A 23,980-nucleotide genomic window follows, 5' to 3' on the forward strand; every position below is an offset into this window, starting at 1 on the left:
AGCTCAGAGACAGTGGGCTGTCTCTCCATCCCCATTTCATAGGATCACAGCTTTAAGACCTGGAAAGGACCTTAGAAGATATTGGGTCCAACCTCTTCATTTTACAGATAAGGAAACTGAGGCAGAGGTGAAGTGACTGAAGATCACAAGGCTAGGAAGCATCTGAGACCGGATTTGGGCCCGGGCCTTCTTGCCTCCAAGGTCACTGCTCTGCCCACTGAGCCAGCGGGCCCCTTGAATGACTGAGCACCACACGACTGTGTTTATTTTTCTGTCTAGCCTGACCTCATTTTTCACACTACAATAACACCACCACTTTGCCTAACAATGGTGCATCAGGTTCATGATTTAGAATAGAATTAAGTTCTCTTGTTTGAATATTAACTTGTGACTCAATCTGAATCCATTTATTCTTCATTTTAAAACATTCAGGTAAGCAATTTAACTGCGTCTGCTAAAAAAAAAGCCAACACCCTTTTTAAGTGTGGGGGTTGGACCCCAGGACTCAGGAGCACTAAGAGCACAAAGGTCCTAGGCACCGAGGGGAGAGCCAGACCCAGAAAAAGAAATGTCCCCTCCCTCAACTACTGAGGCACTTACGTCAACAGATTGATTATGGATACAATATAAACCCTTCTCTGACACTGGGGCGCCACCCTGTCTTTCCAGGCTGATTTCACCTTCCTATATGTCTTATGCATTTGGTATTCCAGCCAAACTCATATACTTGCTATTTCTGAACCATGAAATTCCATCTCTCATCTCCAGGTCTTTGTCCAGGCTGTGCCCCATGTCTAAAGTACACTCTCCTTCCCCACCTCTGTCTCTTGGAATTTCTGGCTTGCAATTCAAATGCTACCTCCTACATAAGGCTGAAACATCCCCCTCACCCCACTACTGCAATCCTGGCACTCCTCTAACCAAAAAAATACTTTGTCTATATTTTGAATTTGCTTATGTACCCATTGTTTCCTCCTGGTAGAATGCAAACTCCTTGAGAGCAAGGACTGCCTTTTGCTTCTTTTTTTGTATTCCTGGCATTTAGCACAGTGCCTGGTACATGTCAGGTACTTAATCAATGTTTACTGATTAATTGATATTTTGGATTTGTGTTGAACCAGCTGTTTCCTCCCAATAGAATGTAAGCTCCCTGAGGTCAGGGGCTGTTCATTTTTGTCTTTGTATCCCCAGTGCCTTACTCAGTTCCTAGCATGCAGTTGGTATTTAATAAATGCTTGCTGAACTCAAATGAATGGGGAGGGGGGAAGAAGATATTTAAGTCCTAGTAGAAAATAATTAAGGACACACATATAACCAGCTATTATGCAAGGACCCCCAGATCATCAGGAAGCTAAGAAGGATAAAAAAAATAAGCAACGCATGTGCCCTAGAAAGATCAGAATGACCTGAGCCAACTGGAAGAAGTCTGGGAAAGCTTTATCGATCAATCAGAAAACAAGCAGATATTAAGTGGCCCTTGGTTTTTTTAAGGATGGCCACACTTGGGCACTTTGGAAGGCAGAGGGAAGAAACCAGTAGATAGGGAGAGGTTGAACGTATGAGAGAGAAGAAGAGGGAGAGAGGAGGAGGGAGGAAGAGGGGGGAAGAGAGAAAGAAAGAGGGAAAGGGGGAAAGGGGAAGGCAGGGGGGAGGGGGAAAGAGAATATTAGAGAGAGTGATATTTAGGATGGGATCTTTGGGATCTTTATTTTACAGATCAGGGGAACACAGATCTGGAGCCAGAAGAGACCTCGGAGGCCATCCTGTCTTATCCTCTTATTTTACAGATGAGGAAACTGAGGCCCAGGTTGGAGAAATAACTTGCCCTGCATCCCATAGGGGCAGAGTGAGGGTTTAAACCCAGGTCCTTTGACTCCAAATCTAGCATGTCCCTCTCCCCACCCTGGCCCCCATTCTGCTCTGCCTCTCCCCAAAACAGCAGGATATTTAAAAAAATCAACATGAAGTAAATTTATGGAGCTAAGCAGAGAGGGTAAGTAATTTTCTCTGGGTTCCACAGCAGATCTCTGAATGCTGCCTTCTGTCTCCACATGCAAATCTTCCTCCCATTCTATCACACCATAAGGCAGGGGTTCTTAACTTTTCTGGGGTCATCCACCCATTTGGCAGTCTAGTAAAGACTATGGATCCCTTTTCCAAATCACATAAAGTATATTGAAATCATATTGAAATCCACATATCACAAGAGCATACAGCAAGCGCTAAATAGAGGCGCAGAGCTGGGTAAGGCAGTGGCTTGGGAGGCTGAAGAAGAGGACCGGGCAGGGGTCGAGGTGGGGCGGGGTGGGGCAGGGGGCTGCCCTTTTACCTTGGCCAGCATGCTCTGGAAGTGCTGACTCTCACTGCTGGCCTTCAGCAGCTCTTGCTTGAGCTCCAGGCAGGACCGCTCCAGCTGGTCCTTTTCCGCCCGGGCCGCCTTGAGCTTCTCCTGCACGTCAGAGGCGTCCCTGGTGTGGCCCGTGGCGCTCAGCTCCAGCGCCTTCTGCTTCTCGCTCTCCAGCTGGGCCTTCAGGGAGGCGTTCTCCATCTTGAGTGCCTCCAGATTGACGCGGCAGTCCTCGAGGGCCTTGGCCGTCAGGCCGCTGTTGCGCCGCTCCATCTCCAGAAGGCCGTTCAGCTCCGCGTTCTCCTCCTGCAAACGCTTGATCACCTCGGCGGCGCCCTGGGTCTCCCCTTCGATCTTCCGCAGGCTGCATGTCAGCTGCTGCTGGATGTTGAGTAGCTTCTCCCTCTCGAACTGGGCATTCTCCAGGATCTCAGTACACTTCTGCTCCAGCTCCAGGACCTTGTTGTCGGTGCCGCCGGACTCCTCCTCCTGCGCCCGCTCCTGCAGGAGGCTCATCAGCTTCTCGTTCTCCTGGCTCAGCTGCTCGGCCCGCTCCCTGTGCTGGTGGAAGGACGTCTCCAGAAGGGTCTTCTCGTCCACCAGCTTCTCGTTCTCGGCTGTCAGCTCTTGGACCATCTGCTGCTGGTCTGACAGCTCCTGCAGGGTAGCCTGCAGTTCTTCCGTGGTGCTGTGATGGTTCTCCTCCATCTTCTGGATTTTCTCAGTGAGAGAAGCTACAGACAGCTCGCTAATGTTGTTGGGGGAGCTGCCGCCCGTGGAGCACCGGGGGCTCTTGAAAGGATTGCTGCCTGAGGACAGGGGCCTAGAAGGAGCCTCGGCTATGTGCTCAAAATCGGAAGCATCAGGGGACAGAGAAGCCTTGGTCACGTCACTGCTCGAGGACCCTGAGGTTCTTAAGGTATTCCCGGTCAGAGTCTGTTTATACTCCTCCGTTTCCCCTGAGAGCTGGTTTTTCGTCGGGCTTCCAAAGCTCGACTCTTGAGTAGTCGGTGTGGGCAGGCTGCTGCCCCCATCATTGCTCGTGGCCGCCTCGGAGCTAGGGGAATGCTCCAGGTACGCCAATTTCTCTTTCAGAGCCCGGTTTTCTTCCCCCAGATCTACCAGCTCTTTTTGGAAATTTCTATTCTTCTCCTGAAGAGTTCTTATCAAAGGATCTAGATCCCCAGGGGAGGTTGGCAATCCATCGCCATTCTGGTCAAAAGCATCGGTTCCTTCTATGACAGTTGGGGATGCTTTGTCTTTGAATTTCTTGAGTTCAGTTCGGAGCCTGCTGATTTCAAAATCTTTTGTTTTGGCTTCTGCCAGGAGTTCCCGGACCTGGGATTCCAGCAATGCCTTGTCCCCAGATTCATTCTCCTGCTTGGATTTATTGGTGCCCCTTAAGTGCTTGGTAGGAGTTGGGGTACTGGAGGATATCGGACTGGGGATTGGTTTCTTTGCACTGGTGGGACCTCGAAGGGCAGATCTCTCTCTGGAGACAGGCGTGGAAAGTTCTCGAGGAGCTGGAATCCCCGTTCTCTTGGTGGATGAAATTGTTCCTGGAAAAGTGAGAAGAAAAGCAAGGTGAATAAAGAAGTTATTTTTGTATACTGAGACCAAAAAAAGTATAAGTCGTCACGGGTTCATAGGTTCGAGAGCTGGAAGGAACCACTGAGGTCATCTCATCAAAATGGCAGAGAAGGAAAGAGACTCAGGCCCAGACCTAGAGCTGAAAGGGGCTTTCTATCTAGTCCTACCTCATAAATTTACAGAGGAAGTAAGGCCTAGGGAGGTTTGCAAGGTTTAGCCCCACAATTGAGAAAGACCTTTATCCAATGTCATCTAAACTCTTTACAGATGAAAAAAACTGAGGGTCAGGGACTTGCCCAGGGTTACAAGTTAAGTGACAGGGCGTGAGGGTGGGATGCTACTCCATCACTTTATACCTGTGTGACCTTGGGTTTTGCCTTGGTCTTCTTCCACTTGGGAATGGGGGCTATTCACTGATTGAGAGCTGGAAGGATCCTTTGAGGTCATCTAGTCCTTGACCCTTCTTTTATAGATGAGGAAGCTAAGGCCTGATGAGTCATAGTGATTTACACAAGGTCACACAAGTGGTGACATAGAAGATTTGGTCTCATGCCAGCCAAATCTTTGATCATTTGGGTAAATAACTGGCTATCACTAGCATAGGTTTTCATTTGAATGTCAAGCTCATTACCTTCCTCCACGACCTATGTCTGTTTAAAAGTCAGGTTATCTAACCCTGGCTTTGCCACAGCTTGCTCTGTGGCCTTGGGTAAGCCTCTGGGTGTTAGTTTCTTCATTCATAAGTTCAGGGGCTGATCTAGACACTATCTAAGGGCCCTGAGTGAGCACAGGTTGGCCCTAGCCCCAGAAACCATGAGCATTTGTTTATCAGACTAAGGACACACTGGACTGATCCAATGGCAAAGCTCTCTGGACAGTGGTGGAAACAAGACATCTGTAACTGCACAGAATGGGCCCACGGTGATGTGTGTTTGAGAAATGGACAAAAGCAAATGGGATGAGTGATTCATTGGCTGCTCAAGCCTGTTCCAGAAGTTTCTGTGGCCTTCCACGGCATGATGACATAGTCCCTCAGGATGCTTATGACCCACAGGGAAACTGGGTTGTACTGAAGTAGTTCACATTTCCATCTGTCCCAGGCCAAGGAGGACAATGAGTAATGTGTTTCAGGGGTAAAAACAAAAGCATCGGTCTTCTGAGTGCCGGGGAATCAAAATGTACCTCCAAGCTAAAAAAGCCATATATAAAACCAGAGCTGACCCTGGAAACATCGAGAGAGAGAGAGAGAGACAGAGAGAGAGACAGAGAGACAGAGAGAGACAGAGACAGAGACAGAGAGAGACAGAGACAGAGAGAGACAGAGACAGACAGAGACAGAGAGACAGAGAGGGACAGAGAGAGAGACAGAGACTGAGAGACAGAAAGATACAGACAGAAAGACAGAGACAGACAGACAGAGACAGAGACAGAGAGAGACAGAGGAGATGTTCCAGGAAAAAGAACTCCAGCTCTAGACACCTTGATTACTAAGGATGATTACCTCAGGGACCATGGGCAAGTTAATGTCCCTCAGCCTCAAGGTGCTCATCTGTAAAATGATGGGGCCAGACCTGAAGGCCTCTCAGGCCCCATCCTTGCCAGTGCACTGACATGCTATGCCCCCATGAGAACACGAGCTCACTGAGAACAAGGACTGTGTTTTTGCCTTTCTTCTATTAGACTACCACCAGGACTTAGGATGGTGCCTGACGAATAGTGTGTGCTTCATGAGTGGAATGATGCAACTATCTAAACCAATTAACCAAGGCCCAGAAGGGCTACTGGAGGAGAAAGGTGGAGATAATGGCAAAGGAAGGCCCAAAGCTCCATTTTCTATTACAGTGACTCCTTCCTCACCGGAGATGGTGACTCTGTTGCCCAGACCCCACCTATCTTTAATCCATCCCCAGTTAAAGAATGCCCAGTAGATAGAATGGAATGGAATCCAATCTAATCCAACAAATGTGGATAATGTGCCTACGAGGTGCTGGGTATACAAAAACAAAATGAAATACAATCCTTGCACTCAAGGACCTTACATTCTACTGGGAGGGTAAAAATTTAAATGGTTAAAGCACATAAGGTAGTTAGGTGAGAGGGAGAGAAGAAGGGCCTCATATGGAAGGTAACCTGGATTCTAAGAGGCCTCCAGGTTGTGGTGAGAGAGCACTCTAGGAAAGGTAGCCACCGGGACCGGTTCTGATCCTGGGTAGGTCTCAGTCCCATGACCCCAAGAGTCCAAAGCTTAAGCTCAGAGTCCCTCACAGTCCTCTGCTGAAGGGCACCCAAAGCCTATAGCAGATGGTACAACAGCAGAAGCCAGCATCCCCAAACCCGTCCATGGTGAGCCCCCACTATGGGGGCAGAAGGAAAGGGAACAAGTCTTCAGGTGCCTACTATGGGCCAGACACTTAACAAATTTTTGTTGTTGTTCAGTCATTTTCCAGTTGTGTCCAATTCTTTGTGACCCCATTTGGGGTTTTCTTGGCAAAGATACTGGAGTGGTTTGCCATTTCCTTCTTCAGCTCATTATATAGATGAGGCAACTGAGGCATGAGAAACCCCCTGGGCTGCTTAGTGCTGCTCACACAACTTGGCTGGTATGGGCATCACCAAGTCCATTCCTTCTGGTAAGATTGGAGTTGGGGGGTAGGGTGGGCTACCAGGCCTTATCATCTTCCCTGATGCTGGCTCCTCTGGTTCTTACCGTCTGCCCTGATGCTGTTCCCTCCAGACATCCCCTCTCCCAAAACACACACACACACACACACACACACACACACACACACACACACACTCCAACCTTTACTGCTCCTTTGGGACTTCTTAGTCTGTCTCTTCTGTGTTGTTTCCTGATTAGAGAGTGAGCTCCTTGACAGTAGGGTCCCCAGCACTTAGCACAGTGTTTGACATAGAGCAAGTCTCATTTTCTTCCCTACCCATGATAGTTCATAGAACACTGAATATAAAGGAACAATAAATAGTAGTGAGATGGTGATTTCTCTTCGCCCTCTCCGTCTGAATCCCACCAGAAAGATCAAAGGAGTGAGATGATGCTAGTTAGACCTAGTACTAGCACCACTATTTCTACTGCTGCTGCTGCTGCTGCTACTACCACCACCTAACTAATAGTAGTTCAAGTTTCCCAAAACCCTTTCTTTATTTCTCTCACGTTATTTCCCTCACAACCATGTCATGAGATAAAGTCCATTATTATCCCCACTTCAGAGATGAGTAAACTGTAGGCAGAGTGACTTGCCCAGGGTCACACAGCTAGTAAGGAGGCAGGATATGAGCCCAAGTCACCCTTGGCTCCTACTTTGGGATTCTATCACCTACACCATGTGGCATGGTGGCTATGACTATTACCCATGACTTCCTTGGGATGCTGCATATTACAATCTATTACACTGCTTATTACAGTCATGAATCAGGAAAAGTGGACATCGATCTTAAGCTTTAGGGTTCGTATTACCTCATTCTGTTCTTACAACAACTCTGTGAAAGAGACCCTAAAATTTGATTATTCTCCCTATTTTAAAGAGGAGGAAACTGAGGCCCAGAGACTTGAAGGGACTGGCCCAGGTTGCAAAGTTAGTTAGATTTGAATCCATGCCTCTCCCAATCCAAGTCCATGGCTCCATCCACAGCACCAGCCTGGCTCAAACAGACTGTTTCTAAGAGCTGCCGTGACCACAACAAATGAAAAGCCAAAAACCGATCCTTCTGCAGCCAACCTGAGGATGACCCCCTGAGGACTTGGCGAGGCTGGTGCTCAGCTGTCTCTGGGCTCCCGATCCAGCTTCCAAACAAGGACCAAATTTCAGTGGATACTGGCAAGACTCATCTAGCTTCAGTGCATAGGAATTCTGCCTCCAGCTTTGCAAACATTTGGGGGAAATTCAGCTGTTTTAAGCCCAAAGCATTGAGCTGATCAAGGAAAAATCACAGAACTCTTCAATTCATTTGATCCCAATTAAATGTTAAAGAATCATGGAGCTGAGTCTAAGCTACATCCTGACAAATAAGTGGCCATCTAATAGTGATGGGGACTACCTCCCAAGGTGATTCATTCCCTGCTGATTTTTGATGGCTCTCATTGTCAAGAAGGTTTTCCTTATATTGAGTCAAAATCCATCTCTCTGCATCTTTCACCTCTGGGATCAAACAAAAACATCCCTAAATCCTTCTTTCCAAGGACAGCCTTTCAAATATTTGAAGACAGTAATTGTGTCTTCCTTCAAGACTTTCTTCTATAGGTTAAATATTTCCAATTCTTTCAACCAATCCTCCTACAGCATGGGATCAAACTCCCTCCTCTGACTATGCCCCTCTGCCCAACTCATTTGTGTGTCAGGGAGGACTGAGGACCCCAAGGACCTCTGAGATCCTGAATTCAAGTCAACAAAACTTAAAGTGCTTACTCTGAAGAAAGGCAACAGAAATATAAACACCCTGCCCTTGAGGACAAGACATTTTACTGAGGGGACCGAGCATGTGCACAGCTAAGTTTGTTTTGGGTATTTGGGGGGGAGTGGTTTGGATCAGAGCTGGGATTACACTGCAGTGGGAACTCAAAAGAGGAAAACTCCCTCCACCCATGCAGATCCACAATTAAACAGGCTTAGAGAGTATGAAGACATTAAGTGACATGCGCAAGGTTACAGAGTCGGGATGTGTTGGACTCGTAACTTGAACTCAACAAGGTCAGCTATCTATTCACTATATAAGTGAAGGCTAGACATAGTATTAACTCTGTGTGTGTGTGTGTGTGTGTGCACACGCGCATGCACGCATGTGCATGTGTGTGTGCATGTGTGTGTATATGTGTGTGCATGTGCGTGTGTGCTTTTGAGGGCAAGTGCTTGCAGAAAATCAATGACGTCAACAGGCAAATATTAAGCACCTACTATGTGCTAGGCACTAAATTAGATAGGGGATTACAAAGACTACAGTGATACAGTCTGCCCTCAGGGAGTTTCCAGGAAACATAGAGCTCCATGGAAAAGGTGGCACCTGAGCTGAGATTTGAAGGGATTCCAGGTTACTAAGAGACATAGATGAGTATTAGTGATGATAATGAGGATGCTAACAGCTCCTATTTATAGACTATTTTAAGGTTTGCCCAGGGGTAGAATATCCTGGAGGGCTGGACCTTCAAGCTACGAAGACATAGATTCAAGTCTCACTCAGGTCATATATTGGCTAAGTGACCGTGAGCTAGTCACTCACCTTTCTCAGTGTCCCAGTCGACTCTCTAAGACTACAAATGGCAGAGTTACAGGAAGCCTTCCCCAACCCCTAAATTCCAGTGCCTTCCCTCTGGCTAATTATTTCCCATTTATCTTGTATAAAATATAGCTTGTTTGCACATATTTGTTTGCACATTATCTCCCCTCCTCCCCATTAGATTGGAAGCTCCTTGAGGGCAAGGGTCATCTTTTGCTTTTTCTTGCATTCTCAGAGACTGGCACATAGTAAAAGTTTAATAAATGTTAATCAACAGACACATCTGCACTGGTAAAGGGAATTTCCTCCCCTGGAAGTTCCCTATACCAATGAGGTCTCAGGTCCAGTACCTAGCAAGTCTCTACCCCTTTACGGTATGCAGAGCACTTTATAAATATCTTCTCTCATCTGATCCTTACAATCTCTTGAGGTTAAGTTCTATTAGTATCCCCATTTTATAGGTGAGGAAACCCGCAGTGTGACAGGTTAAGGGGCTGACTTACCAAGAGCCACAGAGCATAAGAGTCTGAGGTGGGCTTTATACCCAGTTCTTCCTGACTCAAGGTCTATCTACTATGCAGCAGGGAGTTCGACTCTCTGGGTGGAAGAGCATTCTGGGCACACCTTGGGGTTTGAAAGCATGGTGGCACCTCCTAAGAGAGAAGTGATGATGGACTCAGGGCACAGAGTGAGAGATACACTTTTTGGACATGGCCCATGGGGCAATTTGTTTTCTTTGACTTTGCATATTTGTTACATGCTTCCCCCCACCCCATGAAGGTGGGAGGGGTGAGGAAAGAGGAATGAAGAGAAATAAGATTTTTGTTCATTGAAAGAAATTAATTTAATTTAAAACAATTTTAAAGGGGAAAAAATCCAAAAAAGCATGGAAGCCAGAGATGGAGTGTTGGGTTTGCGTGGAATGGGGAGTTCATGAAAAGGAGGAGGAGACTTGGAATAAGCTGGTATTTTAAGTGATTTCCACTAAGAGCTCTTAATAACACCTGGGACACTGAAAATGTGCTGGGAATGACGGCTCCAGGGAATGAGCAGATTTTTCAATTAAAAGAAATGAGAGTTTTCAAAAAATTTCACTTTCAGGTGGCTCTGTGCCTAGAATCCCTTATACCACATTGAACATTTAGTTCAGAAACTATTTATTCAGCTATTCCTGTAAAAGAGGGAGATTAAAATCCCCATGAGGCACCTGACAATGGCAACACAAGGTTGCCAGGATACAGAAATCCCAGGGCAGGCTTCGACGTGAAATTGGAAATGGTCAACACTGCCTGCCCTCTGACTACAGTGCACAGGGGGAGACCCTGGTATTGCCAAGAAGGAGACTGATGGCTTCTGTTTGGCCACCAGCAGCGGGGCTGCAGGGCTGTGCATCGGGTCTGGCTCCAAGGTTCCTTTCCTCCAATCTTCAAACAAGTTTAGGTCTCATCTTCATTGAAGCTCACGGCATGGCTGTTAGAAGGTAAGCTCCTTGAGGGCAGGGCTTGTGTCTTTTGAATCTGTACCCCTAGCACCTGGCCCAGTGCTTGGCCTATACCAAGGGCTTAAAAAATGCCTTTTCCCATTTATTCATTCATTTCTAACAACACCTAGTGTATACAGGGGCCATTGCTTGGTGCTGGGGAAGGAAACCAAGAGAACATCTAGTCTCTGCTTCCACAGAGTTCTCAGTCTGGTGAGATGAGACACAAACACAGATGGCCATAAATACACAATAGGACAAGACTCACCATACTGCCCATATAAATACACAATATTACAGGTGCATAAGGTAGAAGCAACGTGCCACTGGTGGATAGGAAGCTAGATTCAGTGTGAAGAAGATCAGGGTTCAAAGTCTTGCCCTTTTTACAGATGAGGAAACTGAGGCCCAGGAAGTTAAGGGACCTGTAGAAGGTTGAGTGGCCAAACCAGGATTTTCATACAGGATCCCTGGCTCCAAATCCAGCCCTCTGGCCACCCCCTGGACTAGGCTGCCTCTCAAAGTAAGGTGGCACCAAAGAGTGGAGGCCCTTGAGCTCCCACATGAACTTTACTCAACAAGCAATGGGTTTTGGAGCAGAAGAATCCAGGAACGACATCGAGGCATATGGAAGATGAGTGTGGCAGCATCATGAAGGATGCAGTGAATGGGTCAGAGAATAAAAGGGGAGTGATTTTTCAGGAGTTTGAACTTATTCCAATAACCCAAGTAACAAAGGTCTAGAGGGCAGCTGGGAGGCACAGTGGATAGAGTACCAGGCCTGGAATCAGGAAGACTCATCTTCCTGAGTTCAAATCTGGCTTCAGACACTTACTGGCTGTGTGTGACCCTGGGTAAGTCACTTAAACCTGTTTGCCTCAGTTTCCTCATCTGTAAAATGAGCTGGAGGAAGGAAATGACAAACCCCTCCAGTATCTTTGCCAAGAAAATCCCAAAAGGGGTCATGAGGAGGCAGGCATAGCTGAAAAAGAAAAAACAACTGAACAGAAAAAAAAGATCTGTACCAGGGGAATTGGCTGTGGGAACAGAGAGAAGAGACAGGTGTGTCTCTGGCCTCAGTTTCCTCATCTGTAAAATGAAATGATTGGCCTTGTGGGCCTTTGAAGTCCCTTTCAGTTTCAGAGCTATGATCCTACTAGAGAAGTGAGGGAGAGGCATCTACAGAAGGCTTCCAACTTGAGAGCTTTAGCCAGTGAGAAAAGGTCCACTGCAAAGCTTGAGGGCAGCTGTTCTCTCTCAGGCAGGTGAGAGTCCATTAGGAAAATACAAGGGATTTTCCCATTGGGAAGAGGAGGAAGGCAGAGGGGAGCTCTGTGACCTTGACTCCCAGGCTTATGAGAGCAAAATGATCTGGGACCAGAGAAAAAAGGGCTGTGGCAAAGCTGTGCAGTTTATGAGCAGAGATAGCAGGTACGACGACGTGAAGATAGACTTCGGGGGAGAGAGCCAAGGTTTTAACTGAGGAAAAGAACAGCAGAACAAAGTGGGAGGAGGCCACACACACACACACACACACACACACACACACACACACACACGTACACACACAGGTATCTGGTCACAGTGGGAAGACTGTTTTGCAGGCACCCTGGCTTAGAAAGAAGGAAATAATTTTTTTTTTAAGCCTACAGCATGTGTTATAATAGGGAGGCAATTCCAGAGAACAGAGGTGCCATAGTAGGTGATCAAATCATGCTGTTCCCTGCCTTGATTAATCGGTGGGCACTGTTGGGATGACCTCCATCTAGTCTCAGAAGATGGTATTTTCACACAATGTGCACATTTTACTGCTAGTTGTGTGATCATGGCCAAATCACTCCCTCTTTAAGTCTCAGTTTCCCCATCTGTAGAATGGGGATAAGAATACCTATCACATCTTCTTCAGATGGTTATCGAGGGGCTCAAATGAAATAAAACAGAAGATATTTAGTGAAGCTTAAAGCACGAAATAGATGCCAGCTAGGACCGACTCCTAGATCTAGAGATGTAGGTGCAGTAATGGGGTGAGTGACTGAGGCAAGACTTGAACCCAGGTCCTCTGCACTCCAAAGCCAGTGATCCAGGTAAACATTGCCAGTTTTAACACTCAGAACTTTCCTCCTGGGAATAACAAAGGCCTTCCATTCTCCAGTTCCCATTTACTTTTTGGAGGACAAGGAGTTAATTTTGCTGTCGGCAGCTTGAGGCAGGACTGAATGAATACATTTGTAAATCCACACGAAGTGTGGGTGGGGGGAAAGCATCTTTTCTCTTCCCCCAAATAAACATACTTTTATTGCAGGCACAACTCAGTGTGGCCAGGGGAGACTGGGAGGGACAAAGAAACAAAAGACCCCTAAAATGGAAGGGAAGGCGGTGAGGTGGAGCTGTGGCTGCCAGGGTCCAAATGGAACACAGTAAGTGCTCTGTTATGTTAAAGCTTCGATAAGGGAGAATACAAAGCCTGCAGTGTTTATGGGGCTCAGAGATAGTCGGAATATTCTGGCTGGCCTGCAGGCAGCCCACACAGCCAGGCTGGAGTTAAGTCATCTTCAGAAGGGCCTGGAAAAAGGCTGGGTCCAACACACAAGCAGTCAGAAGAATGAAATACAGCCATTTTCCATTGAAACTGAAGTGGCCAATGCACACTGGCCAGGTCTGTCACATCCACAAGCCAAGGAAATAATGACATAAACATCAGCAAAGGGGAGACAGAAGTCTCTGCATTGCAGAAAGTATGACAATTTACTTAGAAAACCCCAGAGAATCAGTGGATAAACCAATGGAGCTGATTAAGAGCTTCGGCATAAGAAGCAAAGGGACAAAATAGATACATAAAAGAAATCCTCACCATTTCTGTACAGTTCTAATAGAATTTACTGCATGAGTCCAGAAATGTTCCCATTCCCTAATTCAAGGACTTGGCACCTCTGAAGGGGAATCCTCTAGTGCTATGGTGGGAAGAAAGCCCCTGGTTTCTATGCAGCTCACACTAAAGCATAATTGGCAGTTGAAAGGAGGGAGGGGGCAGGAAGAGGGGAAGGGATGAATTAAATGGTCTGTGTCTGGATGTGTCAGTCACTTCCAAGCAAAGGAGAGCTGGATGGAACTCTTAGGTCCTATTGGGGGAGGATCCTTCCTGATTACATAAAGCTAGATCTGTAAAACTAATTGGGGGGTGGGGAGGGAGTAACTCCCTTGTTTAGCTTGAAGCAACTTGAAGTAGAGGTCTAAGTTACTAATTTATTTCTAGGTCCTGGAATTCCTCGTTTGGCTCAGCTACACAGAGGGCACCATTGGTATCCGTGAGAAACTTCCAAGTGGTAACACCAAAGTGTGAGGGAAGGAGAGAGGGCTGCACCCCACTCAGATTAATACCAGCATCTATTTTGTATCCCTATGTGGATCAAATCCCTTATGAAAAGCTCAAAGGGCTGGACATATTCCTTGAACTGGAATTTATGGTGTCCAATGGCATGAATGAGTGGCTTGGGCTTGAAATCCATAGAATTTTTGAGTTGGAGGAGAGCTTAGAGATAAAAGGCCCAAAGAACATTCAGGCTAAAAGAAACCTCAGAGACCACTGGCCAGGTAGGCTATGGAATGAGAGGATTATTGATTCAGAGCCAGAAGGATCTTTCTGGAAGAAGGGGGAGTGGGGCTTCCTTTATTTCTCTTGAAATTGGTGGGGGGGAATGTGGGGAGGCTTTCAAAGATTTCCTTAAAATATCTAAAAATGGTAACCAGGAATCCCTTTAGGCTAAATATTCTTGTTTTTTGTTCAGTCATTTTTCAGTTCTGTTGGATCTGGAAGGCCATATGTGGCCTTGAGGCTGCAGGTTCTCCACTCCTGGTATAGAGACTCACTTATATGTTGGTTGAAGGATGCTCTTTCTTATTTGCTAAATAGGAGCGGGTTATGATCTGCATTGGGGGAAGAAATGCTCCCATCAATGAAATCGTAGACTCTTAAACATATTCATGTTAAAGCCCCTTAGTTCATGGTAAGCTTTTGGTCTACTAAGACCCTTTCATACAAGATGCTGCCACCATTCCTTGCATTCTGCCCTTGTACAACTTGTATATCCAACATTCTGAACCTCAGTGCATTTATCTGTCAAATTTCATCTCGTTAGCTTTAGCCTCAAATCCCAGCCTACTGGGATACTTTTTCAATTCTGAATCTGTCAACTATCAGATCTTTCTCCCAGCTTTGTGCCACCTACAATTTTATTGAGCATGCCTTTGGAAGAGCACAGGCTGTAGAGTGCAGAGGACTGGGGTTCAAACCCTGCCTCTAACACAAGCTACGACACCTTGGACAAGTCTTTTCATTGAATAGGATCTCAGTTTCCTCAATCTACAAAATAAAAAGATTGAATTGGATGATCTCTGAAGTCTCTTTTGGCTCTAAATCCAAGATTAAACAGAATAAGGCTAAGGAGAGTGACTGTCCTGTGGATATCAACCATACTCTTTGGGTCCAGTCATTTGTAGGAACAGGGACAAGGACTGGGATAGGGCATTTCCTTTCCCATGAGTTCCCTATACCAATAAAACCACAGGTCTAACCTTATCCCAATCCCTAGTGAATTAACCAGCTACAAATTTGTCCAACCACAGCATCATCCAGCCTATGTTTCTCCATCTTATCCACAAGGACAACCAGCAGTCGACCCTATTCATGCAATTTCTCCAACCTGGTAACCTTAGAAAAATCATTTTTGCAATTGGTTTTGTTGTAATAGGATTGCACTGGTATTCAGGCATTTCTTTGCAAATGAAAAAACACAGATGGAGAGAGGGGTGATGTAGGAAAATACTTTGACAGAAGCATGAAAAGAAAGACCCATGTCCACAGGGCTCTTATTTCCCAGGACAAAACTCTCTCCTTCAGCAAGCAGAGAATGCCTGAGCCAAGCGGAGCCATCTGGCTTCATAAAGCTGCATTGTTAGGGATGAGACAGCAATCTTGTCGGGGGGGGGGGGGGAACGGGACCCTGGAAATGACCCAACTTGCTCAAAGAGAGCCTGAGCCATGCACAGGTGTCTTTAAAGTCCTCCTGTGGTGAAGGGAAGCCAGGTGGGGCCACGACTGTATCAGCTCTTCCCCCCCCTCCCCTTTATATTCCACCTTCTAGAATGGGCTTCCATGGTAATGTGTTTATTTTCTCTCTTAAACCACGAAAACTTTCTTTGTCCTTCTGATATAGCACAGTTACATGAAATTCAATTATTCAGCAAATATTTAGCGAGCTGAGAACCCACTATGCACACAGCGCTGTGCTAGTCTCAGACAGATACAAAGTAATAATAGACAAGCATTTATTAACCATGGAACCATCCCTGCCCTCAGGAGTTTACATTCTAATGAGGGAGATCGAAATGTACATTTGTAGTTACCTTTAAGATACATACAAAGTTGAAACAATGTATGTACACAGTCTCTGCCAGGAAGGAGCTCACAATGTAGCTGAGTGGCCAAGATACAGCCAACAAATCAAGTAAGGATTTGGGATTTCCCAGGTGTGGGAATTCCCTCCACCAGCACATCTCATCTAAAACTTAGCAGATAAGTGGTCTCACGCTAGCAGTTGTCAGAGGCTGGATATGAACCCAACATAACTGATTTTCCTCAAGTGTAGGTCCAAACAGGTCACTCTCCTGCTTGATAATTTGTTGTAGCTTAGTAGATTAGACATATCCAACTCTTCGTATCCCCATTTGGCATTTTCTTGGCAGAAATACTGGGATGGTTTGTCATTTCCTTATCTAGCTCATTTTACAGAGAAAGAAACTGAGGCAAAAAGCGCTAAGTGACTTGCCTAGCTAATAAAGTAAATGTCTGAGGCCAGATTTGAACTCTGGTCCTCTTAGCTCTGAGGCTGGTGCTCTATACACTGTGCCACCTAGCCGACCTCTTTAATAAATGCTACCTACTCAATAAAGTCATTTGTAAAGCGAAGGGGCTGGACAAGCATTTCTACATAGCACTTCACAGATATTGTCTTATTTGATCTTCACAACTGTAGCACGTGGGATGTTATTAATATTTCCATTTTAAAGATGAGAACTGAGGAAAACAGAACTTAGGTGACTTGCCCAGGGTCATACAGCTAGTGTCTGAGGCTGGATTTGAATTCAGGACTCCAAGGCAGCTTAGTGGCAGTGGAGTGGATAGATCACTGGGTTTGGAGTCATGAAGACTTGTCTTACTGAATTTAAATTTGACCTCAGACCCTTACTAGCTAGGTGACCCTGGGCAAATTACTTAACCCTGTTTGCCTCAGTTTCCTCATCTGTAAAATGAGCTGGAGAAGAAAGAGACAGACAGACACAGTTGAAAAAAATGACTGAATAACAACTTCCTGACTCCAGGTCCCTACATTCCATCCACTGCACTAACTAGGATACCCTGAGGCATCTCAAATACACAGTGGGATTCATGTATTTGGAATTTAAAAAAGGAATTAAGTTCCCTCTCCCCTACAAAAACAAACAAACAAACCTGCCAAATTAAATGGCTTAGTCTTCATTAAAATAGGCATAGTGTCCAGAACTAGGGTGGGGATAGAGCCAGGTACTTGCCCTAGCTGACCACATGCGGAGTAGAGAATTCAGTACCATTTTTTAGGAATGCAATTGACAAGCTGGAGGACACCCAGAGAAGGGCAACTAGAGTAGTGAAGGGTCTAGAGATCCTGCCCCATCAGACTAGCCTGAAGGAACTGGGGGCATTTAATCTGGGAGACAAGACTCAGCAGGGACAGACTACCCAAGAGCCAGACGGTATGTCTCGGGGCGGGGGGGGGGGGGGGAGGAGGGGGGAGACTCTCTCTCCAAAACAGGTGTCTAAGCAAAGGCTTAATGACCACTTTCTGGTTATCAAGGCGAGGAGATCCTTGCTTAGGCCTGCGTTGGACTGGGTGCTTCTATGATTTGGATCCTTTTTAAAGATGCCCTGAAAGGAGAGAAAAGAGATGCAGGGCAGGGGATGTGAGCTGTAAAATGTCTGAAATCATGCAGAAAATTGGAATTAGAAAAGTATTTGCTTTGCTCATTGGCAGCGTAAGTAACGCAAAAGCCACGTGAGGGACAGTAAGAGATAAAACTCCCCACATGGTGGACAGGCAGCTCGTGGCCTCCTCAGCCTCTCAATGATTTCATCACTGAGTCAGGTTCCTTCAGGAGATTAAGAGAAAGGAAAACAGTCATAACATTAAAAAAAAGGCACCTGAGGAAAACGAGAAAGAGCGCCAAGAATGGAGGAGGAACCATGAAAGGCGGCCAAAAAATCAATGGCGTTGGCAAAGTCCTTTTGGACTTTGAAAATAGAAGAGAAAGCAAAAGGGTTTTTAGGAGAGCCATGGCCAAGGTCCTCAGAGTACCTGGATGTTTAAAGAACTGTCCAAAATGGATGTTTTCTGAGCTTAAACAGAGCATGACACTGAGACATGGAGGGATAGAATAGAAAAAGCAGTAGACTTGGGGGCAGAAGAAGACTCACCAACCAACTCACTGACTAGGCAACCACTCTGAACCTCAGTTGTTTCATCATAAAATAGGGAGAATAAATGTGGCACCACATGGAGTTTGTGAGTATTCTAGGGTCACAGACTTAGAGTTGGAAGGGGCCTAAGAAGAGAAGAAGGGAAATAAGTGTTTATAAGACATCTACTATGTGCTTGGCACTATGCTAAGTGCTTTTTAACAAATATTCTCTCATTTGATCCTCACAATAACCCTGGGAGGTAGGTGCTGTTACTATCTCCATTTTGCAGTTCAGGAAACTGAGGCAGAGAGAGGTGAAGTGACACAGCAAGTAAATGTCTGAGGCTGAATTTGAACTCGGGTCTCCAGGCCCAGTGTACCACCTTGCTGCCTCTAGGCCACCTAGTCCAACCCCCTCAATTTTGCAGATGAGGAAACTGAGGTCTAGAAATTTGAACCCGGGTTTCCTTCCAATCCATTTATCTTTTCACTTCATGGCACTGACTCCCTCGAGTTAAACAATATGTCCAAAGACACAAAAGTCATTGGCAGATTATCTCTAGGCTTTATTTAATCATAACATTGGCAGCTCTCACGTGTTTTTTTTTAATAATTTGCAAGAAATTGGCAAAAATTAAGAAGTGGTCAATTCTTCAATATCTAAACAGCTCACTGTCCCCATAAAAACAATTACCAGTTAAGGTTAACTAGTAAATATATACATGTTATTTAAATAAATTATACATTTAAGAGTAATATAGTAAACACGAGAAGCTAGGTGTCATAGTGGATAGAGTGCTGGGCCTGGAATCAGGAAGACCTGACTCAGACACATCCAGTCACAGACACTTACTAGTTGTGTGACCCTGGGCAAGTCACTTAAGCCTGTTTGCCTCAGTTTCTTATCATTTCTCCAGCTCAAATGAGCTAGAGAAGGAAATGGCAAAACCACTCCAGCATCTCTGCCAGGAAAACACCAAATGCAGTCATGAAGAGTGGGACACAACCGAAACAAGGGGATGGCAACAGCAAACAAAAGCAGTCATTTCGAGTGCCCAGCAACATTTTTCTTATTCCTCGGATGACATTGCATTGGCTTTGGGACCTCGTTGGTGTGGATACACCCTCTGCTGGTGCAGGTCACAACCCATCCACACTTCCTCAGGTGCAACTTTTGTCTGAGTCCTTCCATAAATCCTCCAGAGGACATCTACTCACTGTGTTAGATGCTTTCCTATAAGACTCTTACCACGACCAGTTCTTCCACTGGCCATACGTCACTTGGACAGCCTTCATGTCACTTCTTGCAGGCAGGTCTGTCATTAGTGATACCCTGAAGCTTATTTACACCCATCCTGTGCCTCTCCATTGCCCTTCAGGTGACCTCACAATTCTTCTGTGGTGATTGTATTCCATGATTCACAGCCGTACAGTGTCACCAGAAGAAAATAGGGTTTTAAAAAATGGGGTTTTGTTTCAGAGAGAAGTTTGGGGGCCTTGAAGGCACTACTAAATTTCCCAAATGCAACCCATATCACTCTCTTCCTCTTATTCAATTTTGGTCTCAGCTCATTTTCTGTAAAGTATTTCAGGTATTTTAATTTCCCCACCCCTCCGCCAAAAAAAAAATCCAAAAAAACTTTCCCCCTATAGCTTAAATACTTCCAGAAAGCCTCTCTCCCTGGATATAGGGAAGATAAAGGTTTGAACTGAGGTGGCAGCAGTAGGAATGGAAAGAAGGGATCAATATTAGGCTCCTTGTGACTTGAGGTTGTTTCATTCTTTGTACTTGTATCTTCAGTACTGAAGTACCTTGCCTGGTACACAGCAAGGGCTTAATAAATACTTGTTGACTGATCAGCTGATAGATGGGTAGGTGAGAGGGCCTATGAAGTCTCAACAGTCTTTGACAGGGAATGAGAAATGGCAACCAAAGGAGGGCTCTAAGATTACGAATCCAAGTAACTGGGAGAGTCATGGTGCCATTAATAGGAGAAGGGAAGTTAAAAAGAAAAGCTGAAGATGAGGAGTAGTAGTTTGGCTCTAGACCTTGAGATCGGGGTAATGCTTAGAAATCCCAGAGGAAAGGACCAATAGGCACTAGAAAGGAGGGATTGGAGTTCCATAAAGAACATTAGGACTTAGAGATTCATGAGTCATTCATGAAGATGTGATCAATGAAGCCATAAGAATGGATGACAATACTAGGGGAATATAAAGAAAAGAAGAGGGCTAATGGCAGAGCTAACTCCCATAGCACCTAGCCCTGCTTCTTGCTCAGTAGGTGCTGAGTAAATATCTGTTGGCTCATTCTAAAAACAAAAAAGCGAAAACAAACCAACATCCATTGTGGGGAAACATTTGGAGACTGTGCATGCTGAGTTACGATTCCCATCAGAAAGACCTGCCCCATGTGATGGGGAAATGTTAAACTTTCATCTTCTGCCAGGAGAGTCTGATTTCAAGGAGATAAGAATTGGCCATCTTTAGCATTTTCATTCTACTTTTGGTTCTATTGCAACACTTCCAGCTCAGGGGGATTACTGAAGAAATGGAATCTCATGCTTTCCTCATTATGTTTCTTCTCTATTTCTGGGTTGGGGGGTAGGGCTGAGCATTTCTCACCTAAACCTCTAAAGAGTCAGCCCTTGGCAAGTAGGTATAAGACCGTGGAATGGAGCCCTCCAGAAGCCTCTCCCTGATCAGAACTCAAATTTGATAAAGACACTGCCCTGCCAGGTAGGGATTAAGCTCACAGGTGGGTGCTAGCTAGCCTGTGATCTTAAATCCAAAGTCTGAATCCACGGGAATTAGAGATTCTACATGCCTGTTAGCACCACAGGGTGAGCCAGGTGGCAAGTGTCTCTAGAATCACGGGTGAGACCAAAGAGCCAGCTTTAAATCTGACCTTGCCACTTGTATGGGTGATTTAGAATCTTCTTAAATTCTCTTCTGATGACGACACTAAGTAGGGATTATATGTTGTCAATAAGCTGTCCAGAAGCATTGATGAAGTGCCTTCTACATATACTGAAGACTAAACACTAATCCTAGTTAATGCCCCCCAAAGGGACCCATTCCCATATGCATATGTACATGTACTCACACTCCCCACCCCACCCCCAGTTTGGGTCTGATTTATTTAATTAATCAACAAGTATTTATTGAGCATCAACTTTGTGCCAAGTGCTGTATGTATTAGGTGCTAGGGATACCAAGACAAAAAATGAAATGGCCCCTTGAACTCTAGGAGCGAACATTTTATTGGGGAAAACAATATGCATTCATGTATATAGAAAATATAAGCAGAGTATAGGACCCCAGATTCAGATCTGGACAAGACCTCCTCAGTCCTTTATTCCAACCTCCTCAATTTACAGAGAAGGAATCTGAGGGTCTAAGAGGAGAAGAGGAAGAGTCACCCAGCTGCTAAATGTCTGAAATTGGACTTGAACCCAGTCTTCCTGACTGCGAGTCCAGTGCTTTATCTGCTGCTTTCCAAATCAAAGTTCCCTGAGGGCAGGGATAGTTTCATTTTGGTTTCTGCTTTCCCTGGGGCCTTACACAGTGACTGGCACATTTTTCAGTTGTTGTTCAGTCATTTCAGTTGTGTCTGACTCTTTTTGAACCCCATTGTGGTTTTCTTGGCAGGTAGTTTGCCATTTCTTTCTCCAACTCATTTGACAGCTGAAGAAACTGAGACAAACAACACTAAATTACTTGCCTGGGGTCACAGAGCTACTAAGTGTCTGAGTCCAAATGTGAACTCAGGTCTTCCTGCCTCTAGGACCATGAGCTCTATCCACTAAGCCACCTACATGCCACATGGTAGGTGCTTAATAAATACTTGCTTCTTGATCGATCACAGAATGTAATTTCAGAAGGGAAGCACCAGCAATGGGGGTGATCAGGAAAGACTTTATGTAGAAGGTGGCTCTTGAGCTGAGCTCTGAAGAACTTTTGAGGAGCAGGAGTAAGGGAGTACATTCCAGGCATGGAAAGTGGAGTGTCATATGTGAGAATGGTAAGAAGGCCACTGACTAATAATTGTTAACAAATATTCAATCGGACGAATATTCAGTAATATTACACAGAGTTGGCGGTTGGTTTGTTTTTTAATGAACCCAGGCTTTTCTCTGAAAAGTTAATTTGTTTTAAAACATTGATATTCTCCCAGTGTTGTTGTGTGGCTATGGGTCACAGAAGGCTATGGTTCAAAGAAATGGACTGAAAATCATCCCAAGGACAATGGAAGGTCACTTGCTACATGGGTGACCTTGAACAAGTCACTTGTCCCTTCTGGGCCTCAGTTTTCTCACCTGTAAAATGAGGAGGTTGGACTAGATGGCCTCTGATGGCCCTTCTAGCTCTAGAACAAGAAAGGTTATCAAACAAATGCGTGAGTGAAAATGATGTGACACAAGTCATGTGACACAAGTGAGGGGTAATCATTGAATCACACCAGTAAGGTCCGTTGCTTGCCTCAAGATGTCAGAGAAAACAGAAAAGATCCCCAGCATGCTGGATGGACTCCCAAAGGTGAACTTGTGGGAGGGCAAGGACAAGAGCTGAAGGAGATGGGCAGGGGCATGGATGGGTAGAGGCATGGATGGGCAGGGGCATGGATGGGCGGTGATTTTCACCATTAGAAAACCCACATCAATGATGTCATAGACCTATCTGAATGTGACTTATTCACACCTGTTAATGAGTAAGTGTCTCTGAACATGCCGAACCAGGGCTTAGCAAATTAATGACCTCCAACCTAAAATTATGATGGGAGTCAACAGGAACATATGATTCACTTTACAGCCAACTTTTCAGTGCTACATGGGTCCTTTCAAGAAAGCTGACCTCTGTGGTAATAACTGCTTCCTAATATGACCAAATATGTTCTCAGACTCCATGAAGACATGAGGTCCAGTAGAAAAGAGCCCCAGATTTGGCAGCAGAGGCCTGGGGTCAGATCCTAGCTCTGCCCCTCACTGCCCATGCAGCCCTGGGCAAACCACATCATCAGTCCAGGCTCCAAAGTTGCCTCATCTATAACAGGGGCCTAAAGAGGCCCAAGCTCTCTTCCAGCCCTGAACCTGTTGTTTTGGGAGGCTCCTTAAATGCAGAACGGCCAAAGGCATGCGAAGGGAAGAGACCTGTTGTGTCAGGATGAAACAAGTGGAAATTAGACATGCCCTCAAGGAACAAATCTGATGAGTATTGCTGATGGGAAGGAAATCTTTTTTTTTTCTCCAAACTTCTTGACCAGTACTTGACTCTAACATTAACATCCTTTTTTTTTAATTAAAAAAAGTTTTCAAAATCTTTTGTTTTTACATCTCTGTCATTTCCAAATAATCTATCCCTTGTCCTTTCCACTAGTTCATCCCCACCCTGGGAGCCATCCCTTGTAACAAAGAATAAGAGACAAAGAAATCAGTTCAGCAAAACTAACCAACACAACTGGAGCTCCCAGGATGGACAGTATTTTACGCCAATAGTCCCCCACCTCAGCTAAGGAGGAATAGAGGCATATTTTCTCCTCTCTTCTACCAAGCCATGATTGAGCAGTATAACTGATGGATCATTCAGCTTTCGTGAACAACTTCTCGACCAAGAAAACACAGGCCTTCTTACAATGACCGTATCAGATGGAATTTGGAATAAACAGGCCCAGTGTAGTGGCCAAATGTTTCTTTCTGCGGATTTTTCTGGTCTCACCGCTACATGGCATCAGGTTATGAGGAAGTGATCAATCACTTAAGGTCCTCTGGACAACTCAGATGACTTTCTCACGCCCTTCTTTTCAAAGACAGGGGTATTGTGTACTTTCTCCCCTCCCAACTTTG

At 45.4% G+C, this 23,980-nt stretch overlaps 1 protein-coding gene across 3 annotated transcripts in view; it reads right to left on the reverse strand.

The window, feature by feature from the left end:
* Positions 1-23,980, reverse strand: part of SPECC1 (sperm antigen with calponin homology and coiled-coil domains 1) — a 354,946-nt gene that overhangs the window by 156,327 nt on the left and 174,639 nt on the right. For all 3 annotated transcript variants that reach the window (XM_036767683.1, XM_036767682.1, XM_036767684.1), the window contains one exon: positions 2,330-3,906. In XM_036767683.1, the coding sequence (XP_036623578.1) occupies positions 2,330-3,906 (1,577 nt within the window). The remainder of the gene's footprint in view (positions 1-2,329; positions 3,907-23,980) is intronic.

This window comes from Trichosurus vulpecula, chromosome 7 (assembly GCF_011100635.1).
Source record: "Trichosurus vulpecula isolate mTriVul1 chromosome 7, mTriVul1.pri, whole genome shotgun sequence".
Classification (NCBI taxonomy): domain Eukaryota; kingdom Metazoa; phylum Chordata; class Mammalia; order Diprotodontia; family Phalangeridae; genus Trichosurus; species Trichosurus vulpecula.